This window comes from Alligator mississippiensis, chromosome 5 (genome assembly GCF_030867095.1).
Source record: "Alligator mississippiensis isolate rAllMis1 chromosome 5, rAllMis1, whole genome shotgun sequence".
Lineage (NCBI taxonomy): Eukaryota > Metazoa > Chordata > Crocodylia > Alligatoridae > Alligator > Alligator mississippiensis.
This window is the reverse complement of record NC_081828.1, coordinates 218,510,476-218,532,887: the sequence shown is the minus strand read 5'-3', so window position 1 is coordinate 218,532,887 and position 22,412 is coordinate 218,510,476. Positions and strand designations below refer to the sequence as shown.

Genomic DNA, 22,412 nt, shown 5'->3' with positions numbered 1-22,412 from the left:
ATTTCCCTGTGTCCTCACAGTTCTCCTAAGTCTTCATCCCCACACTTCAGGCTTCAGGGGGTAGGACTAGACAACATGCAGAGGTCCCTTCCAGCCCCGTGTTTCCCTGTGTCTGCGATCCTTTGGGATGTGGAGCGCAGGTGTGAGAAGCTCAGCACCAGGATCTGACAGTGCTCAGCCCCCCTGGAGGTCAAGTGCCCAGTTTATTACCTGAGCAAAATTAACAAAAGCCAGACCCAATAATTGGAGACACTGGGTCAGGAAAAGGCCAGCTGAGAGGCCTTACAGAATCTGGTCAAAAACATGGCTAAGGTCATATCCCAGCTCATCAGTCCTCTCCGCCTGGCTACTAGTGTTGGTCTGTGGGGTCAGGCCAACGCTCAGGATTTCAGTATTGCACTGTTAGACAGGAGGGCGTGGTATACAATTGCACATACACGTGTACAAAAATCAATTAGGTGCACACACACACTCTCGGTGCATACACTCCCACCAGGCACACACACACAACCAACTCAGGAACATACAGATCCAAACCAGCCTAGACACATGCATACCAATACCAATTCAAGCACATACACACACCAAAAATTAAACAACAATCAGTTGTCAATACCCACACACTCAGTACACATACATGGATCATTAATTCATATATCACACACACAATGACACACGTATATATATTTCACCAGGTCACGCACAAACCACCCACCAACACATACAAACTGGCGAGTTCCTAACTTGGATGGTACAGTACGTATGTGCGAGTTTGAAGTACTTGGGATACCTGAGGGAATGTTAAGGTGAGCGAGAAAGTGTAAGGAGTGAAAGTTGCTGGAACAGGGATTAGAACAGGTAGATTAGAGAGAAGTTAGTTGAGAAGCTGAGGCTTTGGGTTACTTCAGGTCAAGTGGCTCCAGGGTTACTTGAGATCACTGGTAAAAGAGGAAAAAGTCCGGTGGCAAGGAGGAGACCGCCAGGAAAGAGAGAGAGGCAGAAAGCTGGGAACTTGGGAATGGAAACAGAGGCTGAAAGCTGGGAGCTTGGGGCTGGAAAGAGAGGCAGACAGCTGTGAGATCAGGGGGCAGATAAGTGGTGGCAAGGAGGAAACAGTCAGGAAACAGACAAAAACCCAACTCGGGGTTTCAAAATAACAGGTTTATTAAACCCACAACGCACTACACAGCTCCATGAAATTATTGGTTCCCCCCTACACATACACAAGCACTCACAATGGCAGCAGGAGAAAGAGACTCAGTGGAAGGGCTGGAGTCCAGATAGGGAAGAAAAACAGAGTCCAAGCCCTTGGTTGAACAGAGAGTGGGGGTGATAGCTACCTATCCAGGCTGGAAAGTGGTCTTAGTCCAGCCACTAGCGGGAATATTTGAACGCTCGTGGCACATGGGCCAAGTCCCGGAGGACTGGAAAAGAGCCAATGTGGTCCCCATTTTCAAGAAGGGGAGGAAGGAGGACCCAGGCAACTATAGGCCAGTCAGTCTCACCTCCATCCTAGGCAAAGTCTTTGAAAAAATTATCAAGGCTCACATTTGCGAGAGCCCAGCAGGACAAATTATGCTGAGGGGAAACCAGCACAGGTTCGTAGCAGGTAGATCATTCCTGACTAATCTAGTCTCTTTTTATGACCAGGTTACAAAATGCCTGGATGCAGAAGTAGGGGTGGATGTCGTATACTTAGACTTCAGGAAGGCCTTCAATACGGTATCCCACCCCACACTGGTGAAAAAGTTAAGAGGCTGTGACTTGAATGACTACATAGTCTGGTGGGTGGCGAATTGGCTAGAGGGTCGCACCCAGAGAGTCGTAGTGGATGGGTCAGTATCGACCTGGAAGGGTGTGGGCAGTGGGGTCCCGCAGGGCTCGGTCCTTGGACCGATACTCTTCAATGTCTTCATCAGCGACTTGGACGAGGGAGTGAAATGTACTCTGTCCAAGTTTGCAGATGACACAAAGCTATGGGGAGAAGTGGACACGCCGGAGGGCAGGGAACAGCTGCAAGCAGACCTGGACAGGTTGGACAAGTGGGCAGAAAACAACAGAATGCAGTTCAACAAGGAGAAATGCAAAGTGCTGCACCTAGGGAGGAAAATGTCCAGCACACCTACTGCCTAGGGAATGACCTGCTGGGTGGCACGGAAGCAGAAAGGGATCTCGGAGTCCTAGTGGACTCCAAGATGAACATGAGTCGGCAGTGTGACAAAGCCATCAGAAAAGCCAATGGCACTTTATCGTGCATCAGCAGATGCATGACGAATAGGTCCAGGGAGGTAATACTTCCCCTCTATCGGGCGCTGGTCAGACCGCAGTTGGAGTACTGCGTGCAATTCTGGACACCGCACTTCAAGAGGGATGCGGATAACCTGGAGAGGGTCCAGAGAAGGGCCACTTGTATGGTTAAGAGCTTGCAGGCCAAGCCCTACGAGGAGAGACTAGAGAACCTGGACCTTTTCAGCCTCCGCAAGAGAAGGTTGAGAGGCGACCTTGTGGCTGCCTATAAGTTCATCACGGGGGCACAGAAGGGAATTAGTGAGGCTTTACTCACCAAGGTGCTCCCGGGGGTTACAACAAATAATGGCCACAAGCTAGCAGAGAGCAGATTTAGACTGGACATTAGGAAGAACTTCTTCACAGTTCGAGTGGCCAAGGTCTGGAATGGGCTCCCAAGGGAGGTGGTGCTCTCCCCTACCCTGGGGGTCTTCAAGAGGAGGTTGGATATGCATCTAGCTGGGGTCATCTAGACCCAGCACTCTTTCCTGCCTATGCAGGGGATCGGACTGGATGATCTATTGAGGCCCCTTCCGACCCTAACGTCTATGGATCTATGAATCTATGAATAGATATTGTCCAGAGGGGTTCACCAGCAAGGCCTCCAGGTAGATAGGTGGTGTGGTGCTGGCCCAGATGGAGAGGGCATCCCAAGGAGTCAGTCTTCACTACCCATTTTCTGGGGCAGACTACCTATGATGTCCTATGGGGAAGGTGTGTTCAGTCAAGGTCAGTCCTGTCCCAGAGGACTCCAGGTGTTCTTACTGAGCATGTGCAGCCTGGCACAATGGTGGGGTGCCTCATCTTTTGTTTCTGGAATGCTGCGGGTGGTTTCAATGGCTGGGTTGTTGGTCCAAGTATTGGTTTTGATGGTTCAGTCATTCAGAGGGAGTTATTTTTAGATCTACTGCCATTGTCTGTCAAGCACCCTCATTCATCCCCATTCATGCAGGAACCAAGTTAACACAGGACGGGTAGGTATGAGTCCTAGGTTACACAACAGGGCATTGGGACAAGATGGAAACTTGACAAACAAAATGGAAACTTGACATGACTTATGCTAATTTACATATGTAGGCCTAAATCATATAGCACCAGTAAAACAGTTATAAAGAACAGGCAAAATCAATAGAAACATAATAATTATACAATGTAAAGAAGGAGAAAAAACAACAAATACAACTTCCTACCAAAATAAAATGCTGATGGTTATCCTATGTCTTAGCTCACTTATACTTATCTATAGGGAATAGAGAGGGAGAGACTAAGTCAGAAATGGTTGGGGAAGGGGAGGGAACGCATTTTAAAAGAAAAAGAAACACTGGGGGGTTTGCTACACTAGAGCTGTGTGAAATTTTGCCAGCCATTTCATTTCACTAGATCAGGCTGGGGGCAGGGAGACAGCCCAGCTGGTCTGACCCCATCCCTGGCACTAGATCACCGGGGCCAGGAGTGCTAGATCACCAGGGCTGGGGCCCTGATCAAGTGCAGGGGATGGGAAGTCAGCCAAGCTGGGAAGACTCCCTCCCCCAGTCCGATCTAGCATTGGTGATGGGGAGTCAGCCCAGCTGCCCCCCGCCCTCCCAGCCTGATCTAGCAACACTTCAAAACAGCATTTGAAACAGCCTCACTGTTTCAATGAGGCAAAACACAACAGCGGTTTCAAATCGAAATGAAATTCAAAACGGAACGCTGTTCTGTGGAAACCTCGAAACTCAAGGCAAAACAGAACAGTGCCATTTCACACAGCCCTACTGGCTACACCGTGCAAGGCTTTGGTAGCAGAAAGCCCCCGTTGTACGCTTCCCTTCTGGACATGGATATAACAGAAGCCCCTTCTTGCCTGCACCCCCACCCCCATTTTGTGCATTTCTTTTCCTTCTAAGTATTGTCAGAAACCTAACACGCTCGCTGCATGGGTGTGGCAAGGCTCAGAGCAAGCCAGAAAGCTGAAGGGGCGTTCTGTAGGAGAAACCTAGAAACTGCATCTACATATCAGTTAAGCTCAGTGTCCCTAACAAAACAAAAGAACTAAAATATCCACAGCAACAACTAAACATATTCTGGTGCTAACTCACTCACTGTCCCCAGTAACCTTTGATCCTCACTACCTCACACTGATTTTTTATATATTGCTCACAATGCATTTTATATATTTCATCTGTCTTGTCTTTACCATGAAATTTTGTATTTTATACTTTTAAACCCTTAAGGAATGTCTCCATGTAGAATGAAGTTACCCCCTGGACCAATTGTTAAAACTGCATTGAAATTGTCATTGCCCTTGCTTCTCCCCAGACAAGGATATCTCACATTGGCCACCAGCTATGACAAACTATAGTCTTGTTTGTGATATTTCTGGGTCAAATGGAAAAAATACTGTTTTCAATAGGTAAAGTTCAGGAGCAGCACACACCTGCAATCCTCTCTGCACCCAAGGGAAGCTGCTTCATCGAGGGGCAGAGAGATTCCTCTACCACAGAATTAATTTTAGGGTGAAAGACTGATTAAATCCAAACCAACTCTACATTTAATTTTTCCTATATAGACAATGATCATTTAACACCAATGCAAATATAGTTGAATTCTATTAGAAATACACGAATAAAATCCCTCATCACATTGCTTGACACATCACAACCAAAGATAAGTTTCAATAAGTTTCCAAACCCTCCCCGAGTGCCCCTCTGATCTCTTTTCCTTACGCAATCTGCTGCTCTGCTTTCTGCTCCCTGCCCTATTTGCCACTTTGTCAAAGGTGATGCTCAGAGACTCAAAAGATTCTTCTGCAAATATGAATCCTGAATGAAAATCAATTGTTTAGCTTCACTTTTGTTAAAAGCCTACCATTGCCCAGTGTGTTCTCACGCTAACAGATATCTAGGGAGTGCAGACATTTACAGACCTTATGCACTGTTCACTTCCAACAGCCAACAAGACTTTAAGATGCATAAAAGTTATTAATTTCATGCCAGATATTTCATAGCCAATGTTTGTGCTCTTGGTCTCAGAAGTTTTACACTTAAAATGCAGAGAACAATGACCACGGTAACGCTCCTACAGCACAATGGATTTTCCTGTTCTTCTGCCTTCTCCCTTTTCTGGAGAGGTTGGCATCCTCTTTGGTGCCTTCAGGAAAGGCTGCTGTGCTCTGTCTCAGGCTGCAGCAAGTTGTGTCTATTTCTGTGAGCCTGAGATGCCCTTCTGCATTGACAATGCTGCACACCAGCTCTTGACCTCAGACTTTACTGGGCTGATCTGTGCTCTCACAACCTCTATGCTAGAACTTGTGCGGGCTGGGCCCCGATCCCGCCCTCGTCACCATGCGCGGTGGTGATTCCAATCCCATTCTGGCCGCCATGGGCAAGCCGGGGGTGAACCGGGGTCATACCGGACCCGTCTTCGGTGCACGCGGGCTGTGGCCAGCAGCCCGGGCACGCGGGGCTGGAGAGAACTGCGGGGCGGTTTAGCGCACGCAAGTTAGAATTAGTCACGGAGGCGTAATGGTTGATTGAAAAGATTGTTTACTTACACTCAAAGATGGTATTGGTGTAAGCTGGACAGGTTTCCAGGCACAGCTCCCGCTTGAACCCACGTTGGAGGACTCTGACAAATCGATTGCTCCCACGGAGTTTGCTAGGCTCCGCAGGTCCGGTTAAGTTGGATTCGAAAAGTTTCCCCGGAGTTATTCAGGCTCCGCGGGTCCAATAAGTTTTCCCCGGAGTTTGCTAGGCTCCGCGGGTCCGAAGTTATGGGAAAGGGATACGTCTAGGATTGCGCTCGGCGATGGGGAGAGGCGAGAAACGAAAGATCCGTAGGCTCGGTTCTATTGCCTCTCTTGCCTGCTTAGGGGAGGCGCGCCGGGTCCGCGAGGGTCCACAGCGCTTGGAGATCTTCACACAGAATCTCTCTCTTTTCCTCCCTCCTCCGGCTTGGGCGGAAACTACCCAAGCCTTATGTACGGCTAGCAAACCAATCGCTAGCCGCCACGTGTGCCTAAATTAGGAATCAGCCAATAACATGGCGCGGATCCTAATACAAATGGCAGGAACTTCTTTACAACGTGTATCACTACGGTGCAAGAAAGAGATGCACCCTGCAAAGAAGCTGCAATCCGGCGGGAAATCCCCCGTTGCACCAGAGCTCTCTCTAGCAGCAGAGAGCTCTACCGTGCAAAGAAAGCGACAAATTGGCGGGAAATAATTTAGCGGTGCCGAAGCACACACACAAACAAAAAATCACAACTTTGGGTTGTGACAGAACTCAGCAGCATCTTTGGTCATTAATATAGACCTTTCCGAGCCCCTTATCTGAGTGCTCTTTTCTTGCCATGGTCCCCTTTCATGGGACAGAATGACTCAAGGCTTTTGTCCTGATTATCAAATCCCATCATGGGACTGTCCTAATTTACGTAAGATAACTCCTCCACCTGTGTGACTGAAGTTTCCAGTGGAACCTGATAAGAAGCTACCAGAACCCCCAAGAGTTAGACTCCAGAGTAGAGGATGCAGAAGTTTCCCAGCAAGTGGCTCATGAATGTCCAACTCGTTCCAGAAAAGGTCAGGATGGCCCTAAATACAGAGAAACAGATGAGATGCATCCTTCTTTGACTGAGTGCTTCACACAATAGCACCACATTCAAATAAATTTTTTCTTATGTCCAGCCTGAAATGGTCTTGGAGGAGTTTGTGACCATTGGTCCTTGGTTCTCCTTGGGGCGCTCTGGTGAACAGATGTTCCCCCAGATCCTGATGTACACCCCTTATATACTTATAAGCAGCCACCAGGTCCCCCTTGAGCCTGCGCTTTTCCAGGCTGAAGAGTCCCATGGCTCTCAGCCTCTCTTCATAAGGCCTGTTTTCCTGACCTCTGATCATGAACATGGCTCCTCTGGACTCTCTCAAGCTTCTCCACATCCTTCCTGAATTGTGGAGCCCAGAGTTGGATGCAGTACTCCAGCTGCAGCCTCACCAAGGCCGAGTACAAGGGGAGGATGACATCCTGGGATTTGCTTGAGAAGCATCTATGGATGCAAGCTAGAGGTTTGTTTGTTTTACTAGCTGTGACATCGCACTGGGGGGCTCATGTTCATTTTGTGGTCAGTGATGACCCACAAGTCCCTTTCAGCCGTGGTGCTAGTGAGCGTAACACTGCCAAGCCTATAAGTATGCTATGGGGTTTTTTTCCCTGAGGTGGAGTACCTTACATTTATCAGTATTGAACATCATCAGGTTTGTATCCACCCACTTACTAAGTTTATCCAAGTCAGCCTGGTCACTAACCTGTCCTCAGGTGTGGACGCTATGCACCAAAGTTTAGTGTCATCGGTGAACTTAGCCAGTGTGCTTCTGACACCAATGTCCACATCCTTTATTAAGATGTTAAAAAGAATCGGTCCCAGGTCAGAGCCTCCGGGGACACCACTGGAAACAGAGCACCATAATGATTGCTACCGTCGACCACTACTCTCTGGGTCCAACCTTGGAGCCAATTTCCCAGCCATCAGACTGTGGTGTAGTCGAGGCCACAGTTGGCCAAATTTTCCATGAGGAGGTCATGGGACACCAGATCAAAAGCTTTTTTAAAGTCCAGATATATGATGTCAATCTCTTCTCCCTTGTCCAGGTGACATCACCTGGTCATAGAAGGAGATGAGATTGGTCAGGCCAGACCTACCCGCGACAAACCTGTGCCGGCTGTTCCTCAGGATGTTGCCCTCAGCCAGCTTATCCAGAAGGGTCTCCTTGATAATTTTCTCCAGAATCTTACCGGGGATCAAGGTCAAGCTGATTGGCCTGTAATTCCCGGGATCTACTTCCTGCCCTTTCTTAAAGATAGGTATCACATTGGCCTTCTTGCTGTCTTCAGGTACTTCATCTGAGCACCACGAGTTTTCTAATATTTTTGCCAATGGTTGGGCTATGACTCCTGCCAACTCCTTGAGTACTCTCAGGCAGGGGCGGGCAATTGTTTTGGGCAGAGAGCTGCTTAGCCAATTTTGGCAGACAGTTGAGGGTTGCATGGGTAGCCTCGCCCCTTGATAAGTGCCCTGCCTCTTAACAGGTGCCCCGCTCCCTGGTCACCAGCTTGGAACCAATGTCCCAATGTCTTGGGACCAATGTCACAGGGCCAGCACTGGTGGGGCCCAAAGCGGGGCACAGGCTGGCAGGGGTCTGTGTAGCCAGGCTGGGCTGCACCAGCAGGGAAGGGGGGAGCTGGCCTGGCTCCACAGAGCCCTTGCCAGCTGAGAACCTGGACTTCAGCGGGGACCCTGCTCTGGACAGCCAGGCGCGGGCTCTGAGCAGCTGCAACACAGGTCTCCGGGCACAGGGCAAGGGAGGGGCCGCTTTCCCCCCCACACTCAGCTTTTCCCCAGGCCACTTTTCCCCAGGCTCTTTCTCTGCCCAGGGTCCTCCCTGCCCTCCCCGCCTCCCCCTTACCTGCAGTTCTGGTGTGGGGCTCCCCCTGGGTCCTACTGCCCCTGGTTCCTGTCATTTTTTACAGGAATCAAGGGCAGAGAAATTTTAATTTTCTAAATTTTTTAGGGGCCCCATGGGCCGGATCCATCCCGTGGGCCATATTTTCCCACCCCTGCTCTAGGGTATAATCTGTCAGGACCAGGAAACTTGAAGGTGTCCTGCCTCTCAAGGTGAACTTTTCCTAGAACAATGCCAATGCTGGGTAGAAATATGCCCTCACCTTGGCTGTCCCGTGTCTTGCTAGTTGGGGTAGTTCCATTGGACTGATGAAAGACTGACATTATGGGTACCCATTAAGCAGATTGGACTTTTTATTAATTAGAATTAAAGGACCTGGACCTGGACCTGGACCTGGACCTGGACCTGGACCTGGACCTTACTTTTGTGTTTAATCTGGCAACAGAGGTCCTGAGCACCCACAGCCTGTAGTTTTGTCTATCTGGAAGCCAAATGGGCCCAAGTGTTGGGTAGCACAGGGAGTCATGATAGCTGCACCTTAACTGAGTAGCCACAAAAGTGAAAGAGACTGTCATTTCTGGGAAACAGTCTGAACAGAAAACACATGCTGCTTCTGGTGGCTGGGACTCGTCCACTTCTACCACATCCTGCTTGGGTAAAACACAACAACAAGGTCACCAGCAGCAGTGACTGCACTAGCAAAAAACTTTACTAGGGGTTGCATGGTGATGATAAAGTGCATCTTTATTTTCTTGACCTAAAGACACTAATATAGATACCAGGGTCATAGCACGGTGACTGATTAATATGGTGCTGCTGGTTTTAAAGGAAAGCAAAGTTCATTGTGCTAAGAAATAGGCCTGAGGGGAACGCACAGTATAAATTTCCACCTATCCCCACAAACAACGTAAGGGGGTGTGGAGCAGAGCAGTGGGAAGTGTGGCACCATCAGCAAGGGTTAATGCAGAGCACATCTAGACTGGTAAACCCAGGAGAGCTGCTGAGAAACTTACCCACCCCCACTGCTGCCTCTCAGCATGTCCTGGGACAAGGAACTAGGCCAGGCACAGCCAAGGCAGAAACATGGCCAGGACAGTGGAGGGATTTTGCAGGATGATTTCTTGCATTGGACCACCTGCACGGTTGGAACAAGGCTGGACAAGCTTTTGAATGCAAGACATTCTTCACCAACTGGTTGCAATGGAGCACATTAGGCCTGTGTGATTCAGCAGCGATCCAATCCGGCTTCAGATCCAACCTTTTCGGATGGCCGCGATCTGATCCGGAGCTGCAAATCGATTTGCTGCTTCAGAGCCGCTTCAGAGATCCCGCTATATGTTATAATGGGGGATGAATGAAATATCTATAACTTTGTTATTTTAGCTCTGATTTGGGTGCAACTTGCAGGAGTGATAGCCTCTGCTGAGAGCATGAAGCATGCCAGGTTTCCAGAAGATCAGTGCAGGGATTTGGGAGGAACTGCACCTCAAATTCTTGAAAGCAAAACTTCTGCCACATCTATAAGTGACACCACAGGGGGATGAAAACTGCAGGGGTAGTGGTGCCTGGTGAGGCCGTAAAGCCTGCTGGGTTACAAGAAGATCAGTGCAAGGGTTTGGGGGGAACTGCACCCCAAGCTGCTGACGGGCAAAACTCGTGATGTGGGTGGGTGACACTGTGTGTGTTAAGGTGCACCCTTCCTCACGCTGGGGCCTCTGCACAACACGGCAGTGTGCCCCACTGAGGCCTCCTTCTCCCCTACAGCCTCACCCCTGGTCCTCCACTTTACGTGACAACAGGTACAATAACTTAGCTGGCTCAGCACCAGCAGCATCAGCATCAAAGGTACCCACACGGAGCTGTCACAGAGCCTGGCGTTTTATAAAGGAGTTGACAGGAAGAAGTAAAGATCTTGTGTTGTGTTGTGTTGGACATATGATGTTATTCATGGTGTGTGATGGCTTATCTTGTGTTTTTATGTCTGTGTGTGTATTATGAAAAAAAGGAGTACTTAAAAAGAATGTATCTTTGGAAGCTTTAGGGTTGACAACCCCTTTGTCAGGCTGAGGAAGCACCTGCAGTTGGTGTGTCTGCTGGTCCTGGATGGAAGGAATAGTAAAGAAGCCAGAGGCTGGCCTGACCTGCAATGCAGGCAAGAAAGCCAGTCAGGGAAAATGGAAATGGAGGCATCGGGGGGGAAGGGACAGGCTGGGGTGTAGGGTAGGGGGGAAGGGGGATGTAGCAGCTCAGGTAAAAGTGCAGAGGTGCCTGGGGTGTCCGATGTCTGGCAGGTCACAGCGTGCCAGATTTTCACTGTGTATATTGAGTCCATGAATTTCTGTGCCTACTACCGAGGAGGCTGATGAAGTGCAGTTCATAGGCCCGGCTCTGAAAAGTGGTTTGTACATTCAAACAAGCACCTAACCCGAGCACCAGAACTGAAGCCATCTTCCTACAGCTCAAAACACAAAACCTGCCAGCTATCTCCAGCACCCCACAAACTGCACACCAGAATCTAGCAAAGACAAGAAAAGCCAACTCCCTGTGGGGGCACTTTCCTCACCAAAAACACACTCTGCCTCCTGTCTCTGAGGCCTGGTCCTGAGAGGGAACAAATTACAATGCAAGCCAAGAAGGAAATAGGTGCAGACGGAGTGAGGAGGGTGGCACTGAGCCCGTGTGCAGGTGGAGCTTGGGGAACCCCAGCAGCGGGAGGTTCACCTTTAGGAACACCAGCCGCTCCACCAATGCTGGATCAAAGCAGGGGCGGGGGGGTGTGACAACACCCCCAGCAATGCTGAACACCCCCTCGCTTGAAACACTGGTTGGTGGACAAGACAGGTGTTGCCGGGCAACCGTGGCCAGATCCTGCCACATCTGCCTGCGGTTTGCCCAGTAAGTAGTCCAGTGGCTCCACATCCTCAGTGAGATAGGTAGCCAGCAAAGCTCGAGGCTGAGGTCTGGTGCGTTTGGACCCCAGCACTGAAGCCATGCCCACGGCCCACGTTGCCAGTGGCTGGCATGGAGGAGACTGGCTGGTGTTGGTGCTGGTGCCAGTGCCGGTGCTGGTGCTGGGAGTGCTGGCACAGGAAAGTGGATCCCCCTCTTCCACATCCCCTCGCCTCTGCACTTCCTGGCTTCCACGGGCAGCACTAATGTCATGGCTGCTCGGGAAGAGACTGCGTCTGTGTTTGGGGGGTCTTGCAGCTCTAGCTCTCCCCCTACCCCTTCTCTCTCCCCTGCCAGAAGACCTGGCACCTGCCTTTCCAGCACGCTTCATATTGACCTTTCCTGTGCTGCAAAAGGTGTGTGTGTGTGTGTGTGAGAGTGAATGCTTTTGTATTGTCCATTTTATTCCCTCTGTTGTGTGCGTGCACTGGCCTCTTCTTTGAATGTTTTTTTTTGGTGTTAAGGGTTATGTAAAAATCGTGTGCTGTCTGTCTGTCTGTCTGGCAGCCCCCTTGAAAATGGCCAAGGCTGGCAGCAGTGCTGAGCTGCTCATGAAGTCACCCCTGGGGGGGATTCAGATACCTCCAAAAATAGCTAGGGTCACAAGGGAACTAAGCTGGCAACGAGGTCCCTAAATCCCCTAGGCAAAGACAATCCTAGCTGTGTGCACTAGGAACCCCTGTCCAAAGCAGCATACAAGCTGGGATATACTTTGATCTTGGCATGAGCTGCTTTGTCCCCCTCCTGCCGTGTTGCTCAAGGTGCAGGAAGTGCACCAGGCCCATCACTGGCTCCCTGGGCATTCAGCTCACTGTCCCAACCCACGGGAACACAGCAATGGGGCTGTCAGCAGTGGGTCTAGTCTCATTAGTCTGATAGACTTTATGGACTGATGCCAGCAAAAGGAATGACACAAGGCAACGTCTTCAGGCATGTGGCAGTAATTTCAGTAGACACAGTCAGCAGAAGAGTGTTAGTTTACTAAATCAGGAGCAACCCCAGGACTGAGTACAACTGAATGACTGTACAGGAGTGAGTACAACCGAATGAACAACATGCTAGTTACGTGGGGAAAAGAAACCGTGGAGACATGGGTTTTATTATGGCAGCACCAATTTGTACAACTTTGTACAGATGAAAACAGGGAGATGCCAGAAAGTGGATGCTGCAAAGCCCATTGCAAAATGGTCAAGGTGCAACAGAGAAGCAAAACCCTCTGATCCAGCACCTCATCACCTACAGGATGTTACACCATTCTTTCCAAAAGGACTTCTCCTTTCCATACATAGCTTCAGTGTAACACGGTGCTGTGCCGTTTGCCTTCACAACATCGTCAATCATCTTAATCAGCTCAGAAACCTGATCTTTCTTTTCTTTTCCTTCTGCTTTATTGTTAAAGGCAATGTACCGGTTCTCACGATTTTCAACCAGAGTTTTAAACTCTTGACCACTCATCTGTAAGAAATCTTGTAGCGATTCTTCTAGTTCCTCTTTATGAGTGAATAAGAAGATCGTGTAATTCTTTGCAACAAGGTGGAAAGTGTCTTGTATAATCTTAGCTGTTGCCTTTTCCTCCCGGGTGAAACGATTTAGCTGCATAACAAAAATAATGGCATGAATCCCTGGTGAGAGGAGTTTCACACATTTTCCAATTTCATTGGCAGTATCTTTATTATCTCTGTCAGGGTCAAAAAGCCCAGGAGTATCAACAACTATGATGTGCCTCCCTTCAAACTCTGCCTGTGCTTTTTCACATCTCACGGTTACTGTACGTGGCTGAAGTCTGGACTTAAACTGATTCCTGCCGAGGATGGTGTTTCCAGTGGCACTCTTCCCATTCCCAGTTTTACCAACGAGGACAATTCTCAGTGGAGACTCTCCTAGGAGCAAATTCAAGACAGGAGGCTCTGTTATACATAGGGCTGCTGGAATAGTGAATGCATCCGTTCATGAATGCCTTGTCACATTACAACCCAGGGCTGAATCTGGCCTCATTTTCTATGCTGATTGCTTGTCATTCACAAACCAGATAAAGTAGAGCTCTAGAAAAGTTCAGAAATAGGTTTGGAAACAGAAGCTGTGCAAGGGGCATGTGTAACATTCATAGGATTGCAGAATCGTAGAAAAGTTGGGTTGAAAGGCTCCCGGGAGGTCATGGCTAGTCCAGCCTCCTGTGAAAATAGAATCACCCCTATTTAAACCATCCTAGGCAAGTGTCTGCATATCCTCTTCTTACAACTGCCTGAATAAACAACTCATGCAGCCACCAAGAGCCATGCCCCAGACATCAAAAACACCCTTTCACTTGCCCCAGGTAAAGCAAGGGGGTGAGGGCACTGCCGGTGTCCTTGCATTGCAGAGAGATCCAAGGGAGAGAACCGGGAAGCCACTACAAAGGCAGGCAAACCACTACCCCCCAGTCCATGCCAGTCTGACCAGGGGGGGAAATCCCTTCCTGCCCCCAGTGCAGCATTGGTCTTCCCCTGAGTGGTGAGGCAAGACCCTCTAGCCAGGATCCTCCGGCTTTGCTCCTAGCAGGATCATTGGCACAGCCCGGTTGACATCCTCAGCCTTAGCTGCAGGCAACACCTAGCACTTCTGAGGAAGAGGGAAAGAAGACACCCATAGCAATAAAAAGGGATAAATTTCTTTCCCAGCCCCATATGGTGACCATCAAAGTCCAAAAGCCTGGGTTAACTGGACCCCCTCCACTAGAGAAGTGTGCGCGACCTGATATTCAGCTTCTACCATTGCTGGCTGGTCGTAGGGGCGCTCAGTCCTTACTGCAGTCTGCATCTGAGATGCATGTGGACATTTTCATAAAAGAACTTGGTTTCAAAAAGCAGTCTCAATTCTGGCCTTCTTAGAGAGCCCTTGAATATCAGCTCTGTCACTCAGAGTGTACGTCTCCACACGCACTTTAATACTCATTTGCCTATTTTAATGCGCATTAAACCGTCACTAAAAACATGCTATTGAGTTAATGCACATTAAAATAGGCCAATGCACATGAAGTGTCACTTAACCGTGCTCTTTAGTTAATGCGCATTAAGACAGGCTAATGTGCATTTTCCTAGTACCTCACAATGGAGGGCATTTATACACTTGCTCGGTGAGGGGGCAGGGGAGCAGATTAATCAAGTCTGGTCCAACACACTGGAATTCCAGCATGTGGGGGCAGCCTTGGCACCCGTGTATAGGCACCAGAGGTACTAGATTTAATGCAAACTAACTAAAGCATGTTAATGCACATGTAGACACACCCACTGCATACACGTTTTAGGCACAGTGCCATTCAGAAACTCAGCACCAGCCTCTGCTCTTTGGCTATAGGACATGTCATGGAGCAGGCTATACTGAATCCTTGTTCTCTGCTGAGCAGCTATCAGGGGATCTGTTCCAAGCAGAAACACTGGCTACGTAGACTTGGGGGAGCCCCATTCTCAGAGGGAAGTGCTAAGCATGTGCACGGGGGGGAGAAAGTTAATTTAAAAACCCTCCATAGAAAATTGTTAAAAGGAACGAGAAATTATTGTTTCCCCAGATCTTTCACTGGCAAGAGTCCCTAAGTCCCTAAGGCCTAGCACTTTCTCGGAGAATCCACCGTCACCTGGCTAGTCATTCCAGGCCTGTGGCTCAGTAAAGGGATGCACAGGATCTTATAAACTCAGCATCACGGATGTAATCAAGTATCTGTGCAGACACCGCACACAGACTTTACACAGAGCCGGTGAGGACTGTACCTTGCAGAGAAGCAGAAGTACTCGCCATTGTAACCAGCACCGTGGTTTGGTTTTCAGCTCACAGACCTGCTGATGTGAAAGCACAAAGGAGACATGAGGATCATTCAGTAGTGTTGCCTTGTCCCTCATCCAACTAAATACCTTCACTAATACCTTCATTATCTGCCCCCAAGCAGATCGTGCATACACCATTCACCTAACCTCCTAAGTCAACCATAATATTTGCTGAGGTTGCAGGAAGGCTGTTCGCTGTAGCGTGAAAGAGACTGAGTGCAACGTATTTCTTTATCTGCTGGAGAAATTTCTGTGTCCCAGGGTCATTACACCTATAAATGTGAGGGGCAGTGGTAAGGTTTCTCTTAGACATCCAACAACTTGTTCCCAATTTTCCTTCTTTTGCCCTGAGCAGAAGTTGTATTTACCCATATTTTTATTATGCGTTGGTTTTGTACCACATTAATAGCTCATGTCCTTTCTTATTTTGCACGTTTATTTAAAAACATAGTAACCCACATTGTTTAAGACTCATTTACAGTTTTATCTGGTGTATCACAATCCCCTTCCTTTCCATTGTAAACATCCCATCACATTCAACAGGTGCGTAATGTCTGCCTTTTAATTCAGTATTTCATACAGAAATGAAAGAGACCTCAAGAGATCATGTAGTCTGCAGAATTGGCACCTATTTCACAATTTTAAAACAAATCTTTGTACTTTTAAAATAAAAGTTTACTCAATTTCCCTCTTAACTTCAAAATATTTTAGTCAAAGATATATTTTATTAGTAATTGGTGCAGATGTGCTATGATTGAATACCCAAAACTAAACTTGTAAATGCCCTATAAACTTTCACATCGATGTATAACATTGACAAAAACTATTCTAAAAAATTGGTTAACTCATTAAAATGTCTTCTGCCAGTCCCCACTCCCAGCCTGGGCTGCAGCCAACACCCAGTGCTTCTGAGATAGGCAAAAAGGCTTTCTGGTTCCTTGTCTCCCTGTGTCCTAGTACTTCATCTTATACTTCATCTTGTTGCTGCTTTGCAGCTTGGCCCCTGCTGCCTGCTTGACACCAAGTCCTTTAGCTCAGTTTCCAGTTCCCAGTCCCAGGATATCAGCTCCTGGCTCCTGGCTCTGGTCTCTAACCCCCAGCCCTTGACCCCTTGGCTCTTGACCTTCCATGTTCCTGAGTCCAGGCCCCTAAACACTGAGCCCACAACACCCACATCCCAATTGCAGCCATAACAGAGACCATCATCAGTGCCCAGAAGTGCGCAGAGGTGCCCGTCATCAGTGCCCAAAGGTGTTACAAAGAGAAGAAAATCTGCCTGCTACATGCCATTTCCACCCATCTCTCAGTTGAACATTAAATGGCGATGCTCTGTGCCAGAGTTGAAGATGCATAAATGAACAATACCTTTGTCCTGCCTTCTCAGCTCAGAGGACAAGCATGTCTTCTCCCTGAAGCTTCCTCAGGTCCCTGGAAGGGCTGTCACCCTCACGAGTGATATAGTTTAGTGCTAATGCACACACTTTTTCCTCTTAGGTGTTTCTGTGTCTCCGCTGGGGCACTGGCAGACAGCAAAACAGAAAGAAGGCTCTCAGTCTCTCCGAGTGCATGTGCAGCTCTGTGCACGGGGTGGAGCAGTTCTGCATGCAGTGGGCCTTGGAAATGGTACAGATCATGGGTCCGTGCCTATCTCCAATCAGCAGCTGCCGCCACAGAGGAAACATTTTGTGTGCAAAAGCACATAGCTGTGCTGCAGAAGCAGCTGTACCCAGCTGCGTCCCACACTGCCTGCACCCTGCTCCCCCATGGCCCCTCCCAGTCCCCCCTGGCCCCACAATACCCTGCACATTCCTCTACTCCACCCTATCTTCCTTCTTCCCGACAGTGGGAGGCTGCTGTCTGCCCAGGCTTCTTGGCATGGCCCAAACAGAGCCCAGGAGGGTTGAAAGAAAAGATCTGCAAAATTGGTACCACAGGAAGGAGGGTAGGAAAAAGAGAGATCTGCTGGGGGAGGCAGGGGGAGGGGAACTACAGCTGAGTAAGGCATGAGCAAAGAGAGGCAAAGGGAGAAATGATGTATTGGGGGCAGAATTCAGGGGTAGGCCTGCTGCCTCTGCCAATAGAGGGGTGGGTGGGCAACATCCTGGCACCCCCACCCTAACCCTTCCCTGCCCCACGTTGACTCAACCACCCCACTTCTCTTTGGCATCCCCTGGGTGGCACAGCACCTTCACCCCTTTCGAGAAGAGCACTTGGGGCCCAGGAGGGGTGGGAGAATGAGCCAGGTAGGAGCCCCCAGTCTGGGTCCCACCTATATCTACTGAAGTGAGGGTAGCAGAGGGTCTGCGAGCTCCCAGCTGTTGGCACTGGATTTATGACCCAGATACCTTGTTTCAGGTGGACCCAAAACCCTCAGGCCAACCATGACCTCTTCATTTGATAATGTGAATTTTATTGATACACAGTGTTAGCAGATAAGAATAATGCAAGCAATTCTATATCTACCTGTCCCAGGGTTCACAAAGTTAAAATACATCTGGCCAGCACATGAGCTTCACTCTGATGTTCTCTCTTGAATATCAGATGTCAGCAGCCTGAAGGGTGAGGGCTGAGGCTCACCCCCCACCATCCGTGGGGTCGGTGAGATGGGCTGGTGGTGTTCCTTCTGTCCATGGTGCCCTCGGGGTCCACTGTGCTGCCCTGAAATCCCTCCATTTGTATTCTTTCTCTCCTCTAATGACTCTTCATCTCTGGGCATTGCTGATTGGTCTCCCTGTGGTCACCATACTGTCCACGTTCTGACCGGTCAGTATATTTCTTTGTTTCACAAATCCATCACATGCACACATTTTAATTTGGTCTTTTCCCCATGTCTCCTATTTTGGTCCATCTACCAAAACCAGAAATCCCAGGGCCCTGCAGCTGGGCACTGTGACCTGGCCAATGCGGCAGAGTCCCCTATCTCTGTTATGAAGCAGTGTGGTACATGTCTTCAATTTCCCAGCTTGTGTGTCTGCTTGCTGCATGCCTGTGTCATCCACAGTGGGCCTTGAAGGAAACTTTTGTCACAAACAGGCTTTTAGAAATCAATTAACCCTTGCTGTTCCCCTGGACCATTATTCTAATGCATATCTACTTTACCTACAAGCCAATTACCAAAAGAAAACCTCTAGAATATCACTTTCTAGCCTTCAACAGCCACTCCTCACCCCTCCTCTCCTGTGAGCGATGGGTTTGGAGTGGCATAGGGGCATGGGAGAATGGGAGAAGGGAACAAAGCTGAAAGGCTTTGGGGTCACATTCTATTCCCTTCCGGTCATCTAAAGGGACTTTGTGGGATCATCTCAGGGGTACATACACACATACTAAGTTGACTTAAAATAAGGCAACTTAACTAAGTCATCTCAACTAAGTCGACTTAAGTTAAGCCATGTTGAAGCATACACACATATAGCTCCTTGACATGGTGGTAGCCATCTTATGAGCTAAGTCAACTTAACAAATGCAACTCAAGATAATACACCTTGGAGGGGTATTATCTTGTGCTTCATTTAAGTCAACTCTGCTTCACATACGTATCTACACTCTGACAGTTAAGTCAACTTTAAAAAGTTATTTAAGTGGCATAACTGTCAGAAAGTTAGTACATGTGTACACACCCCTGCACAGCATTTTGGCACTTACCACTGCAGGGAATTCTGTTTCTGGATGTGTGGATGACAATGGGCAACTGTGGACACACAAACTAGGGTGTATAGTAGTAGCCAGGATACCTACACCTGCCCCTTGAGGGGATGCAGAAGCTGTGGATGCTGAACATGCACTCAAGGAAAACACATGACTACCAAATTTAGACTTAGGAGTGGAGGAGGGCTGAAAGAGAGCCACCTCCTGTGTTCCCAACTGCTGGTAGTTGGGAAACTAACTTGGGAAGAAGGAGGTCCTGAGTTTTAAGTTCTCCTTTGCCCAGAGGAATTTGAGCCTAGATCACTTTGGCTTCCCAGCCCAGCACTCAGACCCCCACACTGCTTTACCCAAGCCCTTCTCTTTATCAGCAATTTGGATGACGGGGTGAAAAGTAACCTGTTTAAATTTGCTGATGATAACAAAATTTGGGGTGAGGTGGCCATATTAGCAGGGAGGGAAAGACTGCAGAAAGACCTAAATAGGTTGCAGGGGTGGGCTAACAAAAACAGGATGCGTTTCAATACTGACAAGTGCAGGGTGCTGTACTTGGGAAGTAGTAACCGGCAGCACACTAAAATGGGAGCATATAAAAAGTGGAAACAGGGAGAGATTACCAAAGAGGAGTATACCTCCTCTACTCGCACTTGTAGGGAGGCAGTCAGACGAGCCAAAGCTACCATGGAGCTGAGGATGGCAACCCAAGTAAAGGACAACAAGAAATTTTTTTTTAGATATATAGAGAGTAAAAGGAAGGCCCAGGGAGGAAAAGAACACCTACTAAATGGGCAGAAGCAAATGGTGACGGACAGGGGGGACAAGGCTGAACTCCTCAATGAGTTCTTTGCCTCAGTGTTCCTAAGCAAGGGGCACGACAAGTCTCTCACTGGGGTTGTAGAGAGGCAGCAGCAAGGCACCAGACTGCCATGCGTAGACCCTGAGATGGTGCAGAGTCACTTGGAAGACCTGGATGCCTTTAAGTCGGCAGGCCCGGATGGGCTCCATCCGAGGGTACTGAAGGCACTGGCCGACATCATTGCAGAGCCACTAGGGGGAATATTTGAACACTCGTGGCACACAGGCCAAGTCCCGGAGGACTGGAAAAGGGCCAATGTGGTCCCCATTTTCAAGAAGGGGAGGAAGGAGGACCCGGGCAACTATAGGCCAGTCAGTCTCACCTCCATCCTTGGCAAAGTCTTTGAAAAAATTATCAAGGCTCACATTTGCAAGAGCCCGGCAGGACAAATTATGCTGAGGGGAAACCAGCACGGGTTTGTAGCAGGCAGATCGTACCTGACTAATCTAGTCTCTTTTTATGACCAGGTTACAAAATGCCTGGACACAGGAGCAGGGGTGGATGTTGTATACTTAGACTTCAGGAAGGCCTTCGATACGGTACCCCACCCCATACTGGTGAACAAGTTAAGAGGTTGTGACTTGGATGACTACACAGTCCGGTGGGTGGTGAATTGGCTAGAGGGTCACACCCAGAGAGTCGTGGTGGATGGGTCGGCTTTGACCTGGGAGGGTGTGGGCAGTGGGGTCCCGCAGGGCTCGGTCCTTGGACCGATACTCTTCAATGTCTTCATCAGCGACTTGGACGAGGGAGTGAAATGTACTCTGTCCAAGTTTGCGGATGACACAAAGCTGTGGGGAGAAGTGGACACACCGGAGGGCAGGGAACAGCTGCAGGCAGACCTGGACAGGTTGGACAAGTGGGCAGAAAACAACAGAATGCAGTTCAACAAGGAGAAATGCAAAGTGCTGCACCTAGGGAGGAAAAATGTCCAGCACACCTACAGCCTAGGAAATGACCTGCTGGGTGGCACAGAGGTGGAAAGGGATCTTGGAGTCCTAGTGGACTCCAAGATGAGTCGGCAGTGTGGCGAAGCCATCAAAAAAGCCAATGGCACTTTATCGTGCATCAGCAGATGCATGACGAATAGGTCCAAGGAGGTGATACTTCCCCTCTATCAGGCGCTGGTCAGACCACAGTTGGAGTACTGCGTGCAATTCTCGGCGCCACACTTCAAGAGGGATGCGGATAACCTGGAGAGGGTCCAGAGAAGGGCCACTCTTACGGTTAAGGGCTTGCAGGCCAAGCCCTACAAGGAGAGACTAGAGAACCTGGACCTTTTCAGCCTGCCTATAAGTTCATCACGGGGGCACAGAAGGGAATTGGTGAGTACAGGTACTCCTCACTTAACAACCTACCTATTTAACGACCGCGCGGACTTACGACCAGCTCTCCGAGCAGTCGGTACTCTGAGCAGGAGGTCGTTAAGTGAGGAGTACCTGTATTGTGGAAATGGCATGCCGCAGGTTCAGCACCGCGGGGCGGACAGCTCCCGCGCTCGCAACCTGGTTCCTCGCTTATCGACCAATTCGCTTAACGACCGAGTTGCAGGAACGGAACTCGGTCGTTAAGTGAGGAGTACCTGTATTTATTCACCAAGGCACCCCTGGGGGTTACAAGAAATAATGGCCACAAGCTAGCAGAGAGCAGATTTAGATTGGACATTAGGAAGAAGTTCTTCACGGTTAGAGTGGCCAAGGTCTGGAACGGGCTCCCAAGGGAGGTGGTGCTCCCCCCTACCCTGGGGGTCTTCAAGAGGAGGTTAGATGGGCATCTAGCTGGGGTCATCTGAACCCAGCACCCTTTCCTGCCTATGCAGGGGGTCGGCCTCAGTGATCTATTGAGGTCTCTTCCGACCCTAACATCTATGAATCTATGAATCTATAAGATGGGAAACTCCCTTCTTGAGAGCACGGAGGCAGAAAGGGATCTTGGAGTCATTATTGAGCCCAGTTTTCCTCCTGCCCAGGCAGGGGGTTGGACTTGAAGATCTACAAGGTCCCTTCCCACCTGACTTCTATGATTCTATGATTCTCTGGCCCCGCTTTGGGGTGACTCCCTAGACAAACACAAGCCTGGGGCAATGTAGGAGTTATGGTGGCATAGGTGGAAGAAAGCAAGCAAGAAGGTGAATGGTTATGTGGTGGCTTCTGGTGTAGGATGACAGGGGCTCTGGGCTCCGACCTGCTGGCTGGTGAGGAGCTGCCAAAGGGCTTGTCTCTGGTGGCAACATATGACAGGTTTTCTTTGACTGGCTTCTCATTCTTAACTGAGGGAACTGTAGGAAAGTCAGCTGCCAGGGTCCCCAGGAGACCACATCTAATCCAGCCCCCAGCTCCAGGCAGGGTCCTCTTTATCTAAACCATCCCAGCCAAGTTGTCTTTATCTAAACCACTTTATCTAAACCATATTTATCTAAACCTCTTTATCTAAACCATCCCAGCC

The 22,412-nt window shown here is 49.1% G+C and overlaps 1 protein-coding gene across 2 annotated transcripts; it reads right to left on the bottom strand.

The window, feature by feature from the left end:
- Window positions 1-12,631: 12,631 nt before the first annotated feature.
- On the bottom strand, window positions 12,632-17,169 carry LOC109282728 (GTPase IMAP family member 9). 2 transcript variants are annotated; one of them, XM_019485632.2, is made up of 3 exons: window positions 16,835-17,169; window positions 15,416-15,481; window positions 12,632-13,552 (listed from the first exon to the last, which is right to left on the bottom strand). In XM_019485632.2, exons 2-3 carry the CDS (start codon window positions 15,441-15,443, stop codon window positions 12,909-12,911), a joined length of 672 nt encoding a protein of 223 aa, XP_019341177.1. In that variant the 5' UTR covers window positions 15,444-15,481; window positions 16,835-17,169; the 3' UTR covers window positions 12,632-12,908. The 2 variants fall into 2 exon arrangements, with proteins under 2 accessions (XP_019341177.1, XP_019341176.1); XM_019485631.2 differs by having other exon boundaries at window positions 15,416-15,484; window positions 16,835-17,168.
- Between the last annotated feature and the right edge of the window lie 5,243 nt (window positions 17,170-22,412).

Coding starts and splice junctions, on each gene's coding strand:
- LOC109282728 (XM_019485632.2), bottom strand. CDS start 15,443: ATGGCGAGTACTTCTGCTTCTCTGCAAG. Junction 13,553..15,415: donor TACTTCTGCTTCTCTGCAAG/GTACAGTCCTCA, acceptor ATTTGCTCCTAG/GAGAGTCTCCACTGAGAATT.